We start from the raw sequence: 13,464 nt of genomic DNA on the forward strand, positions 1-13,464 counted from the left end.
GAAGGCATATTTCAAATAAAACATGTCAGATGAAGCAAAGTTCTAATGTGAAGTGAACTGACTCAGCTCTGGTGATTTGTGTGGCATTACGTATTTAACTAGTGAAGAAGTCAACAAATAAGGAGCATGCCTTAAAACACGTAAAATAAAATAAAAACATGTAATGAGATTGTAGTCAGTATCACTTCTACTTTTAAAGAATTCCTTCAGTGCCAGCACAGCTGAATGGTTAAATCCCTGTCTGCTCTCTTTTTGTGGTTCTTGGCCTCTCTCAGGCTCTGAAAAGTGTCCGTGTTGTTTGTAATGATGCTTTTCAGTACAAAGCGGAACAAAAAAGAGTAACGGTCTGAAACACAGTTCAGTGAAATAACGATTGTGGTATAAATAAATAAATAAAATAAATAAATGGTATCCACGCTCAGACATGACATTGGAATTAAATGAACTTCTTAACAACAGCAAATAACCCTTTGACATTTTTACGGCATTAGCATTAGAGCAGTGGCTACATGACACTATTTCTGGCACTGAACATATTCTTTATAGCCTAAGTTTCCCATTAGAGGTTCATACATAATGCATAAAATAAAATGTATGGTATTTTAGGTTTGGGATTCCAAGGTCTCTGTGTGTATTTGTACGTAGTAATTACAGCTTGTGTGAATTTCTGATTTATCATCTATTAATAAGCCATGTATTTGGTTTGTATCAGGGGAAATTGCACTATTTATATGTTAGCTGGTTTATTTTCATTTTAATTGCATAGATGGTAGCTGTGTCATTTTTTTTCTTAAGCTGGCTTAATGCTTTCTCCACTAAACTCTTTCCTAATATCTGCACACACCAACAAGCTTCAGAATAGCACAACAATCAACAATTTTTAATCAACAAAAGATTTTTAATAAATGTGATATACTGATTCAGCCAAGAACAGCTTTAATATAATAATAACTGCACGCGAAACACCTACAAACTCTCTTTGTATAATCTGCATACAGCTGTCCCGAGCAGAAGAAAAGATGAATGGACTCGATCAATGCTACTGTGAAAGGACATGCACTGTGAAGGGCGTTGTGTACCGAGAATTCGAATCATGGACAGATGGTTGTAAAAACTGCACATGCATGGTATGTGCCTCTACTTATCTGTTTAGGGCTTTCAAGGATTAAAGTATTGTGGATGTCCTGAAAAGCATTTTAACATAACAAGGCACAGTTCAAAATTATAACAAATTAGTTGAGTGGTCCAGATGGCATAATTACAAGTCTAAAGACAAGTTCTGCTCCTGAGCAGATCCACATCTGATTTATATTTTGATTAGCTGTGCTATGTATAAAATATTGTATTATTGCATAGCTGTGCTGTGTATAAAATATTGTATTATTGCATAGCTTAAAAACAAGCTAAATTTTTGTATTTGTTTCAGAATTACTGAACCACACATTATAGCCTTCCCTAACAAATTGTTTCATGCACCTTTCTGAGAAGCATGAACTCATGTTAACTCAAATGAAAATCAGTAAACTGAAACTCGTACTACTGAACGTACAGTACTGAAATGTCAAAGTGCTGAAATGTTAAAATGTTGAAATCAAAATACCTACCACCTACATATGTATAGAGATGGACTTGACCACCCTACAGAACCCATGTTAGTCCCCCCCCAGTTTTACTAACAAGTGAGTGATATTGTTTGTCAAGTGGCTATGTTCTGCCAAAGTGTATGCATGTAGTACATGTATATGCTCTAGTAGGTATTTTGAGTTCAACATTGTAAAGTTTCAACATGTTAAGATTCCAGGATTTTGATTCATTGTTATAACTTTCAATGTGCCACTGTTCAAGCAGTTGTCATGCACCTGGGCAGGATGATGTCTTAGTAATTAAGACTTCTACTTTCACTGCGTGGACTTCTTATGTTTGTTCTCCATCTGCATTACCTTTTACCAGGTACTGTAGTTTCTACCCAGCATACCAAAACCATACTGTTTGAGTGGCAAAACTGATTTTTTTTTGGTGTAAATATACTGCATTATCCCAGTTATCCTGGGTCAGCTGAAAAGGGTCGGTGCAAAAAAAAAATGTTAACTCAGCTCAGGAACACATTAATTAAAATGTGTTCTAAAGGGTTTATGGTTTCCAAGAATTCATTTCTTTTTGGAGTAATTGTTTACTAAAGTCATGAACAATTCTAATAAACATTTTTCATTCATCAATTGTATCTTACTAAACCTGTTCACTAAAAGATAAAAAATGTTGCCAAATCAACACTGATTTATTTCCGTTTATGTAATGTTAAAGAGACAGCAAGTCAATAATAGTTTGTTTTTTAAAATCAGCACAGAAAACTTACTTTGTCCTCTTTGTGCAGAACGGCACAGTTCACTGTGAAACTCTCCTTTGCCCTGACTTACAATGTGATAGCAATGCATCGCCAGTCTATATCGAGGGAAGGTGTTGTCAAGAATGCAGACGTAAGTACAGAATGCACCATCTTAAAGAAAAGATAAAAGCGTTTCAATCACTGATGTTAAATTGCATAAAACAATGAGCTGTGTGCTACATTATAGTTCATGAACAACTATTTTATGTTGCTGGTGAGTTTTGTGATCTTGTGAGTATCACTATGGCATGTTATAGATTATCATCTAAAATGCAACAAGGGGTTTGTCATGTATTTGCTTTGTTAATTGTTATTTAACTTTAGTTGACTGGTAGCTGCATGTCTGGTAGTTAGTTGTAACCCAGAAGTGCATTAATGGCAAATAATCAAAATGTCAAAAGTGTAACAATTCCAGAGGATTTTATTAGCTTACCGTGAATATCATGAATACAGAATGCATCCAATGGCTGTGAAAAATGATAACTTAATAACGATTTAATAGGTAGTGTGAATAACAGCAATAGGAAAAATGTATGATACACAAAGGAGGAATTCAACCATAAGAATAAATGTCAGAACTGTAGTTTGAACATAGAATGTTTAACTAATTTTACAACAACAACAACAACAACAAAGAAAAATATATGGGAAATGAAAGAATATTTAAAAGTTTCCAAAGTATAATGTTTAAAATATCATTCTTTGTTTGCATATTGTATAAGATATTTGAATATCCAGAAGCAATGCACTGTAAGTTGAAGCACAGTACAAAAAGAGGTATGACTCATACCCGCAAACCGTGATTCTGCCCTCTTGGAGTGCAATGCATGTACTTTGTAATGCCTGAATGTGGAGAGAAGACTTAGGCTTTTTGTGAATAAACTGTGTATCTAGAGATATTGCAGGAGTGTTAATAAGCTGTTGTTATGCCATGCTATAAACTGAATCCAGCAGTGACAGAAGGCACTGAGGAGGGCCAGCTATCTCCTTCCATGAGTTGTTGTTGTCTTTCTGATGTGAATCACTGGTTTGGGAATCTGCATAACTAGAATTATTTAAAAGCATGTTTATAATATAGGGCTGGGGAACAGACCAAATATTTACACTTGTCATATCCCTCTGCATAGTTCCTTGCCATGGTTAGGACTAACTTGTAGTTCAGATTCAACTTGCGAATCAGAAATGCAAGCCATTGCTGGCATTACCTTTCATCAGTGACTCACCATAATATAAGTACAAACCTATGAACTCAAGTAGGATTCTTCAGTTTAAGTTTCTTGGAGTATGTTTCACACAATTCTGTCATTTCTGGCACCATTCACTTATGGAGATCTGTTTAATGCTGAGTAATAACAAATGTAAAAAAGCTGGCAAACAGATTACTAAATGTTTCTGAGGCATGCAATTATAGCACTGCTACCTACTTAGTATGCAAATATGTTTCTAAACATTTGTTACAGCTGTTAATGACAACATTAATTTTAATGCTCCTTTAAGCTGGTTCCCCCTTTTCTTTAGCATCACTTCCAGTGGAACTTTCTTCACACTAAACTACCTTTATGTAAACTAGTAAGTCATGTAGGGCCCTTGATGTCATAAGATAAATGAGTGAGAGAGAGAGAGAGAGAGAGAAAGAGAGTGTGTTATTGTTAGTTGTTTGGTACTATATTCATAGAAAAATAACATGTAGGTAATGTAAATAAACACATCCCCCAAAAAAAAAAGATGTGCAGCTTGATTAAGCAAGCATTCAGACACTGTGAAAATGCCCCTGGTAGATATTTCCCTAAAATATCTGCAATATGTGAGCTGGCTTGTTGTTTTTTAAATAAATATTTGCTCTAATTATATAATTTTCAGTGAAAGAGATAAGTAAATGATATAAATTATCTTCCAGTGTAGATTAAAAATGGAAGAACCAACTTAAAGAAGGTTGTGATCCTGAACATAGTTAATAAGTTAAGCTGTGACAGCTACAAACCGAATGCAGTAAAACAATACACAATGTACTGGAAACAGATTTATGGTTGACCAAGATGACAGTGATAAATAATATAAAATTAACAAGTAAACAAATAAATTCACAGAAGCTCTGAGTGGTGGGATATTATCTCTCTTGAAAAGGGGTATGGCATCAGTGTTCTGATGAACCCCTAAATATTGGACAAAAGCAGGTAACTGTTTTAACTGCTCGGTATGATTAAATAGATTATGTATACACCTTTTTGGCCCTGGTGCTCATAAATCATTATAGTTCGGGTTTATTTGCTTTGGTTGTTCTTGTTATCTGTGACGGGTCCATTTTCTTTGAAATTTTCTAAGTGTGTACAAGAAATACTTAACATCTGTTCCTGATTTGGAGCCCTTACCCCCCACCCCCATTATTTTGGCTTTGCACAGAATTCTTGCACTGAGAGGTTTGACAGAGAACAAACACATCAAGAATGATAAAATATTTTGCATCTTAAAAAGTAGTAGTGTTATAAAAAGGAAATTATAAGTGTAGTTTGTGTAGAATGGCGTACAGAAGGGGAGAACTTTAATAGAGGATGATATATACACTTAGAAAAAGAGATTTTTATAATTTGGGGTCTGAGGAGTGTATGTAATACAAAAGTTTCATATAGTATTTTTGAGTATACAGTCCAAAACTGCATGCGGAATCAATACATCAGTGTACTAATGTATGTATGGAGTGAACATTTAGACCTGAGGAACTTGTATCCAACAGGTTCAGCTGGGTGAATAGATTTAAATTACAAAATACTGACGGAATACAAAGATGGGAGCAAACTGAAAGCACCGACAAGGGTATGAGGTGTGATGATGAAGGTGTGACAAAAAAGTAAAAAGTATAGAGGAGGTGAAAATGTAATGTACACATTAAGGAAATGGAAGAATTAAGTAAAAAGTATAGAGGAGGTGAAAATGTAGGTGTACACATTAAAGAAATAGAAGAGTTAAGTAAAAAGTATAGAGGAGGTGAAAATGTAGGTGTACATATTAAGGAAATAGAAGAATTATGTAAAAAGTATAGAGGAGGTGAAAATGTAGGTGTACACATTAAGGAAATAGAAGAATTAAGTAAAAAGTATAGAGGAGGTGAAAATGTAGGTGTGCACATTAAGGAAATAGAAGAATTAAGTAAAAATTATAGAGGAGATGAAAATGTAGGTGTACACATTAAGGAAATAGAAGAATTAAGTAAAAAGCATAGAGGAGGTGAAAATGTAGGTGTACACATTAAAGAAATAGAAGAACTAAGTAAAAAGTATAGAGGAGGTGAAAATGTAGGTGTACACATTAAGGAAATAGAAGAATTAAGTAAAAAGTATAGAGGAGGTGAAAATGTAGGTGTACACATTAAGGAAATGGAAGAATTAAGTAAAAAGTATAGAGGAGGTGAAAATGTAGATGTACACATTAAGGAAATAGAAGAATTAAGTAAAAAGTATAGAGGGGGTGAAAATGTAGGTGTACACATTAAGGAAATAGAAGAATTAAGTAAAAAGTATAGAGGAGGTGAAAATGTAGGTGTACACATTAAAGAAATAGAAGAATTAAGTAAAAAGTATAGAGGAGATGAAAATGTAGGTGTACATATTAAGGAAATAGAAGAATTAAGTAAAAAGTATATAGGAGGTGAAAATGTAGGTGTACACATTAAGGAAATAGAAGAATTAAGTAAAAAGTATAGAGGAGGTGAAAATGTAGGTGTACACATTAAGAAAATAGAAGAATTAAGTAAAAAGTATAGAGGAGGTGAAAATGTAGGTGTACACATTAAGGAAATAGAAGAATTAAGTAAAAAGTATAGAGGAGGTGAAAATGTAGGTGTACACATTAAAGAAATAGAAGAATTAAGTAAAAAGTATAGAGGAGGTGAAAATGTAGGTGTACACATTAAGGAAATAGAAGAATTAAGTAAAAAGTATAGAGGAGGTGAAAATGTAGGTGTACACATTAAAGGAAATAGAAGAATTAAGTAAAAAGTATAGAGGAGGTGAAAATGTAGGTGTACACATTAAGGAAATGGAAGAATTAAGTAAAAAGTATAGAGGAGGTGAAAATGTAGGTGTACACATTAAAGGAAATAGAAGAATTAAGTAAAAAGTATAGAGGAGGTGAAAATGTAGGTGTACACATTAAGGAAATAGAATTAAGTAAAAAGTATAGAGGAGGTGAAAATGTAGGTGTACACATTAAGGAAATAGAAGTATTAAGTAAAAAGTATAGAGGAGGTGAAAATGTAGGTGTACACATTAAAGAAATAGAAGAATTAAGTAAAAAGTATAGAGGAGGTGAAAATGTAGGTGTACACATTAAAGAAATAGAAGAATTAAGTAAAAAGTATAGAGGAGGTGAAAATGTAGGTGTGCACATTAATGAAATGGAAGAATTAAGTAAAAAGTATAGAGGAGGTGAAAATGTAGGTCTACACATTAAAGAAATAGAAGAATTAAGTAAAAAGTATAGATGAGGTAAAAATGTAGGTGTACACATTAAGGAAATAGAAGAATTAAGTAAAAAGTATAGAGGAGGTGAAAATGTAGGTGTGCACATTAAGGAAATAGAAGAATTAAGTAAAAAGTATAGAGGAGGTGAACATGTAGGTGTACACATTAAAGAAATAAAAGAATTAAGTAAAAAGTATAGAGGAGGTGAAAATGTAGGTGTACACATTAAGGAAATAGAAGAATTAAGTAAAAAGTATAGAGGAGGTGAAAATGTAGGTGTGCACATTAAGGAAATAGAAGAATTAAGTAAAAAGTATAGAGGAGGTGAAAATGTAGGTGTACACATTAAAGAAATAGAAGAATTAAGTAAAAAGTATAGAGGAGGTGAAAATGTAGGTGTACACATTAAGGAAATAGAAGAATTAAGTAAAAAGTATAGAAGATGTGAAAATGTAGGTTTACACATTAAGGAAATAGAAGAATTAAGTAAAAAGTATAGAGGAGGTGAAAATGTAGGTGTACACATTAAGGAAATAGAAGAAGAATTTGAATTACATTATGAAAATAAAGAAAAGTGGTTTAGAAAGTATTTGGTATTTAAGGGGGAAAGTCTAATTCTACCACTTGTGGCAGTAAAATATGAAAAAATGAGATGTGATTTATGTATCATCTTTTCAATGGTAAAGTTGAAACAGCTGAATAATTTGATATGGAGTAAATTTCTGTAATTTTATAGAAACTAAAGTTTGCTAATGTCATACCTACTTATTTTATTTTTATGTTATTACTGATAATAGTATTAGTACCGTTATGATTATTATTATTATTACTATTATGATTATTATTATTATTATTATTAAAACCATGGACTAACAGAAACAGAACTGATTCAGAAATAGCAGACTATTCAGTAGGGCAAGTAATGATGGACATTGCAACAAGGAGAAATGAGTTAGGGTTCTTTTTTTTTTTTGTAAAGAGATTGAGGAATATCAGTTATCAGGATTTGTAAAAACTTTGGATGCATTAGCAGAAGCTTTGCGGATCAAGAGGATGCATGTGGAGAAACTGTAAAACTATTGCAGAAAAAAGTAACGGGAAGAAGTTTGATAACTGGAAATTCATTTTTTCTTAATTTTGATTACAAAATATTGGTATAAATGTTACAACTGAAAATATAAGAACGTCAAAGTGGTTGGGTAAAAAATGAACTCTACTGTGTCGTTTATTGGTTTGCATTGGATTTATTAAAGAAGCTTTTTTCATTACTGGTTGAGTTTCGGTTGTTGGAACCTTCCTAGGCCAAGTGGTTTTTGGGTGGAAAATGAAACAGGGGCATTTGCCTACAAAAAGATATTAGAGCGGTAGAGAGGTCTTATGTATTTTAATAGATATGGAGTAGGAGGACAGGAGTGCTTACTGTTTTCTTTAGATATGCCAAAGATCTTAATAACATAAGTCATATTAAGTTTGTTAACTGGTTAGGCAAGTATTGTTTAGATAAAAGTATAGAAGAATAGGAATAGCTTTAAATATTAAGGGTGTACTGCATAGCATAGAATACTGCAGATTATGGAGAAGTGCTGCTCTCTCTGATTTTATCTTATGTGGATAGCATGATGTTATTAGTTAAAATACTTTCATATGTGAAGAGTATTTTCAAGATTGAAAGAAATGAAGCTTTATATAAGAAGGAATAAAGATGGGATGGTGGGAATTATAGATGCTTCATCCTGTAATTTCTGTGACATCACACCTGTTTTGTTTACAAAGATCAGGAAGAAGCAGGGCTGAGGTTAGATAAAACCTGATGAGCAGAAATAAGTTTGCAAGAAGAAGGGTACTGTGTCTAGTCAAAATGAATTAGAAAATACAAAGTAAATTCGAGAAGTGGAACATTAAATGTGAAAGTTACATCTGTAAAATAGCTTTAGATGTGTCAAGTTAGTGGATGTGGGAAAATGTATGAACTGTATCATGGAAAAGGAATAAGTGTAGAAAGGATAGAAACTGGAGATGATTTTGCATGGTTTCATTTGCTAGCTTAGCACACAGCAGGTTATCAGTAAAAGGTCAAATGAAATATAAAATGGATATAAAAAGGAAAACCTTGGTAAATGCATATGTGGTGGAGAAATGCAGGGTTCATGTTTTTAATATGCAACAGAATTGAAGATTTATGGCAAATGGCAGAGAGTAAGATGAATTAGAAAGTTTCTTTCAAAATTAATCCCAGAATATTGTTTCATTTGGACCATTTGAGATAGTTTGTTTTTGTCTGAACAGGAAGATAAACTCTTGTATTATATCCTAAGGATGATTTGGGTAGGGATGTGTCAGTGCATTTTATATCCTAAGGATGATTTGGGTATGGATGTATCAGTGCATTTTATATCCTAAGGATGATTTGGGTATGGATGTATCAGTGCATTTTATATCCTAAGGATGATTTGGGTAGGGATGTGTCAGTGCAATTTATATCCTAAGGATGATTTGGGTATGGATGTATCAGTGCATTTTATATCCTAAGGATGATTTGGGTAGGGATGTGTCAGTGCAATTTATATCCTAAGGATGATTTGGGTAGGGATGTGTCAGTGCATTTTGAAAAATTGAGAAGGTCTCAAGATATAATTAAATAACTGCATATGTGCATAAATATATGCTTTAAGGAATAGGATATTTTAGGGGATTGTAAGTAGGTAGTTGTTTTTTCAACAATGGATGGCTTGTACTTAGACAGATGGACCCTCATTTTAATGTCTCATCCAAAGGGGGGTATACTCAGGAGCACAGCACCCCCTACTTACACAGCACTGCAATGTACATAATGGAACGTGGATGCAAACATCTAGGGTGAGACTAGAACTCACAGTCTTCTGATCTTCCCAGCATCTATAACAAGGGTACAATGCGGAGTATGTATATGAATGTTAATCTAAACAGTTGGAGTGAGAATAGAACTCAAGCCTTCTGACCTTTTTAACATCACAATCAAGTGTGCCCTTCAGTGGATGCAATGGAATATGAATTGAAACAGCTATGGGAGGAACAGAACCCATAGCCTTCTTGTCTCGCTACCATCAAAATCAAGTGTGCACTATAGTGCATAGGACGGAATACAGAATACAAAAAGCTGGGGTTTGAAGAATTCAATAATGCTAGCACAGAAAACAAATGTACTTGCAGTCTGTTTACATTGGAATGTGAATCCAAACAGCTGGGGGGATTAGAAGTCATTGCCTTCTGATCTTCCCAGCTCGCAGGCAACTCTGTTATTTATTAAGCTAGTGAAGCTGCAAAAATGAGTTAATTAAAGCAATTTTCTAGAGCTGTAAAACAGCATCATCATATATAGGCAATGTCTTGCCTGACTGTTCATATACATTGTTAGAATAACTCTTACATTTTCTCCTGTGCTGTCAAATATCTTCAAGTGTACAATGACACTGTATTTTTAAAATGTTTATTCCTGAAGTTTAACCTTGATGTCTGTGTAAGTTGACTGCAGTGTGACAAAAGGTTAATGTGAAACTTGAAGGTGTTTATCAAAGGATGACTTACTCAGCTGGGTCAATTCCACTGTAGCTGCATTTCTAAAGTATCCATTTTCCTGTATTTCTCCTGTATTCCTTGTTTTTGTACTGTTCTCTCTCCCTCTCTTGCTGTGTGCTAGACTTTCTGTTGCTTAGCCTGTTTCTTTGAAGTTTATTTGTCGTGTGGATGGCCCACTCCTTACAGCATAAAACCCCTGTATTTGTTTAGTTCTGCATTGTTTAATTTTCCTGAATGACCACCACAGTTCAGCACATACATTAGCTACAACGTTTCTGTGCTTGCCTTTTGTTGCGTATAATAAAAGCAGCTTTTTGTTTTCAGTTATTGTCATTTTCTAAATGTTTCAAATGAAGTTAATACTACTCCAAATAATATGCTTATTAGCAATATTATTAACAAGATACAGACATTTACTGCGCAAAACAGCAAATTTATTATCTTAATTTTTCCTTGAAGTATATTTCATGAATCTAGTGTTAGAAATGTCAGTTTGATATTTGAGATTGATCCTTACCTTGTTTTTGTTGTGATGCAGTCAATGTTTATTTCTTCCTACAAACTGATATGACATTATCAACAGCTATTATGTAATGGTACGTTGTGGCTAAAAGCAGAGTTTTCAAACTATAATTTTGTTTTATCCAAGAAAAAAAGGGCACATTGTAGTACCCACTTAGCCTTTAGGAAAGCATTTAGCATGGCCCAAAAATGCAAGAAACCTAGATAAACTGGGGGATGCGGGACTGAAACTGAAATACTTGAAGTGAATCAAGAGTTTATTAAAAATCCATTTCAGAGAGAGACTATGTGAGTGGAGGCCTTCTCTGTTCCACTCTGTCCAAATAAAATTTCCTAGGAAGATGTTCTGTACCCCACAGTCTTTAAGCCTTCATTTAAAACATTATCCAGATTATCCAAAGAATCATTCCTGTCATTGCTGGTAGTGGCAGCCTAGGTCAAATGGTCAGCTAGAACACAAATAGAAAGAAATTCCAAGCTGACCAGTATGTAATTCTAAAATTAGCACCAGGTTGAGGTACAGGAACACACTGTCTTCCACGTGGAGCTCACTCCTCTTCCTCTTCATAAATTAGGTTATCCCAAGGTACAGAAGAGTAGAAACCATGCATTGCATTCTGCTGAATGAAGACCCCTCAAATCAGTCAGCAAATCAGGAGAAGCTAAAGCGGGTTACACCATGGGCCTCACTGCCTGAGGCTTTACTTCTTACTAAGAAATGTAATGCTGCTTCTTACTCTTTACTGTATGGACTACATTTTGGAAGTGTTTCTGATTAACCCAATATCATCAAAGTGTAAAAGGGGGAATAAATAACTAGGACTGTGCATATCAGGGGAAATCATGGGGCAGGAACACTGGAGTGAGATGATGAAGTAACACCTTTGAGAATGGTTTAGCTGTGCAGAACTATCTGATAGAAGGCAGTTTCAACAATAATGGAATGATGTTGTCTTTCCCGTTACATTTTGTGTAGTGAAATCCAAATGCAATGTATTCTTTACAGGGTTTAAAAATGAGTCAACAAGGCATAACCTGAAAAATAGCAGAAAATAAATCCAAATTCTGTATCTTCTCTATCTCTCTGACAGCAAATGCATTCAGTCCCAGCTCAGTAAATAGCAGCTGTTGAATCTGACCATATTCATCACCATTACTGAAAGCCAGCTTATGAAGGGGACAAACACCTTTGCAAATGTGGTTTTCATTGACAAGAGAAATTTTCTTAAAGTAAGCATTTTTGCAGGAGGACATTTACCCCCCCCGACACACACACACACTTATATGAGGAGAATGTCATTGCCCTATAGTCTCTGCTATGTATATATGTTAGCAATGAGAGTACATCGACATAAAACAAGCCTCCAGCCATGATGGTTCAGCTTTATTTTGCCATTTCACATTTGATGCATGGGACATTTGTTGAGAGGAACCTGGTTAGCTACCACTTAAGGAGTTGTCCCACTATGAGATGGACTGCTCTTTACCTTAATTAGTAAAAAAACAAAAGTACCGAATATATTCATGTTATAAAACAATACACATTTGAAAAGGGGCGAAAGCAAATGGTTGAACTGAGTAACCTGAGGCTGCAAAAGAAAAAATGTTCCTTCTGAGTAGGACTTGTAGATTTATGGAAATCAGCAGAATTACAGATATTTTTTGAACACATGCTGTAAATCAAATTTAGAAGAGGACTACAAAAATGGAGTACTGAAAACATTGCTGATATTAGAAATGCTATTATTACATTTGCTTAGTCATTATTGCATGTCTAATAATAATAATAGTGATGATTAGATATGCAAAACTTGTTAATACTGCTTGGAAATTAGCAACAGTTAGCACCGGTCAAAGAAGAGTCAGTTTAGCCCACATTTACTATCATCTACAAATAAAGTGTAAATGCTGAATAAAAGCAAGTAATTTATCCAAAGATGGTGACTATTTGGTCTTTTATTTGCCCATTAGATTAATAATACTATATAGATGCATATAATTCCAATGCTGAAATGATTGCTTTGGTCCACCTGTTGATGAGATACAATGAGTAGAGTTAGGTATTAGTAAGATAATAATGCTACATAGAATTGTAAAGCATTACTGCATCAAAACCTTTGTCTCTTCATTTGTTACGTAGCACAATATGGGTTATGCTGAAAAACAATGCACTGAAATATAAGACAGTTAGAAAAACAACAGCGTTGCCTATAATTTGATTTGTACCAAGATCATTTTAAATACGGGATAGTAATATTGATGAAACATAGTACTGGTTCTCAGTGCATCTGCCTCGGTATTCCTAATGATACTTAATAATGATATCATGCATTATCAGTTGTATATGTATTCAAACTGCAAAATGTAAACATTGTTAGTCAAAACAAAAGTGTTGCTTGGTCTTTCCAGTTTCTGTAGATGTTAGTAGGTTAGTGTGTCTGTGCAGGGTGTAAGTACTCTCTTGCGAATATTCGTTATGTACTGCTCCCTGCCTATTCTCAGTGTGTCTGTGCAGGGTGTAAGTGCTCTCTTGCTAATATTCGTTAT

The 13,464-nt window shown here is 34.1% G+C and overlaps 1 protein-coding gene across 1 annotated transcript in view; it reads left to right on the top strand.

Annotated features, from left to right (window-relative positions):
• The window catches only part of NELL2 (neural EGFL like 2), a gene marked incomplete in the record, with an annotated part of 1,888,857 nt that overhangs the window by 267,241 nt on the left and 1,608,152 nt on the right, over positions 1–13,464 (top strand). Inside the window, 2 exon segments of the mRNA XM_044087166.1 lie at positions 999–1,127; positions 2,372–2,474. Of these exon segments, the coding sequence (XP_043943101.1) occupies positions 999–1,127; positions 2,372–2,474 (232 nt within the window).

The sequence above is a fragment of the Protopterus annectens genome, chromosome 11.part0 (assembly GCF_019279795.1).
Source record: "Protopterus annectens isolate FY-2018-M chromosome 11.part0, PAN1.0, whole genome shotgun sequence".
NCBI lineage: Eukaryota > Metazoa > Chordata > Ceratodontiformes > Protopteridae > Protopterus > Protopterus annectens.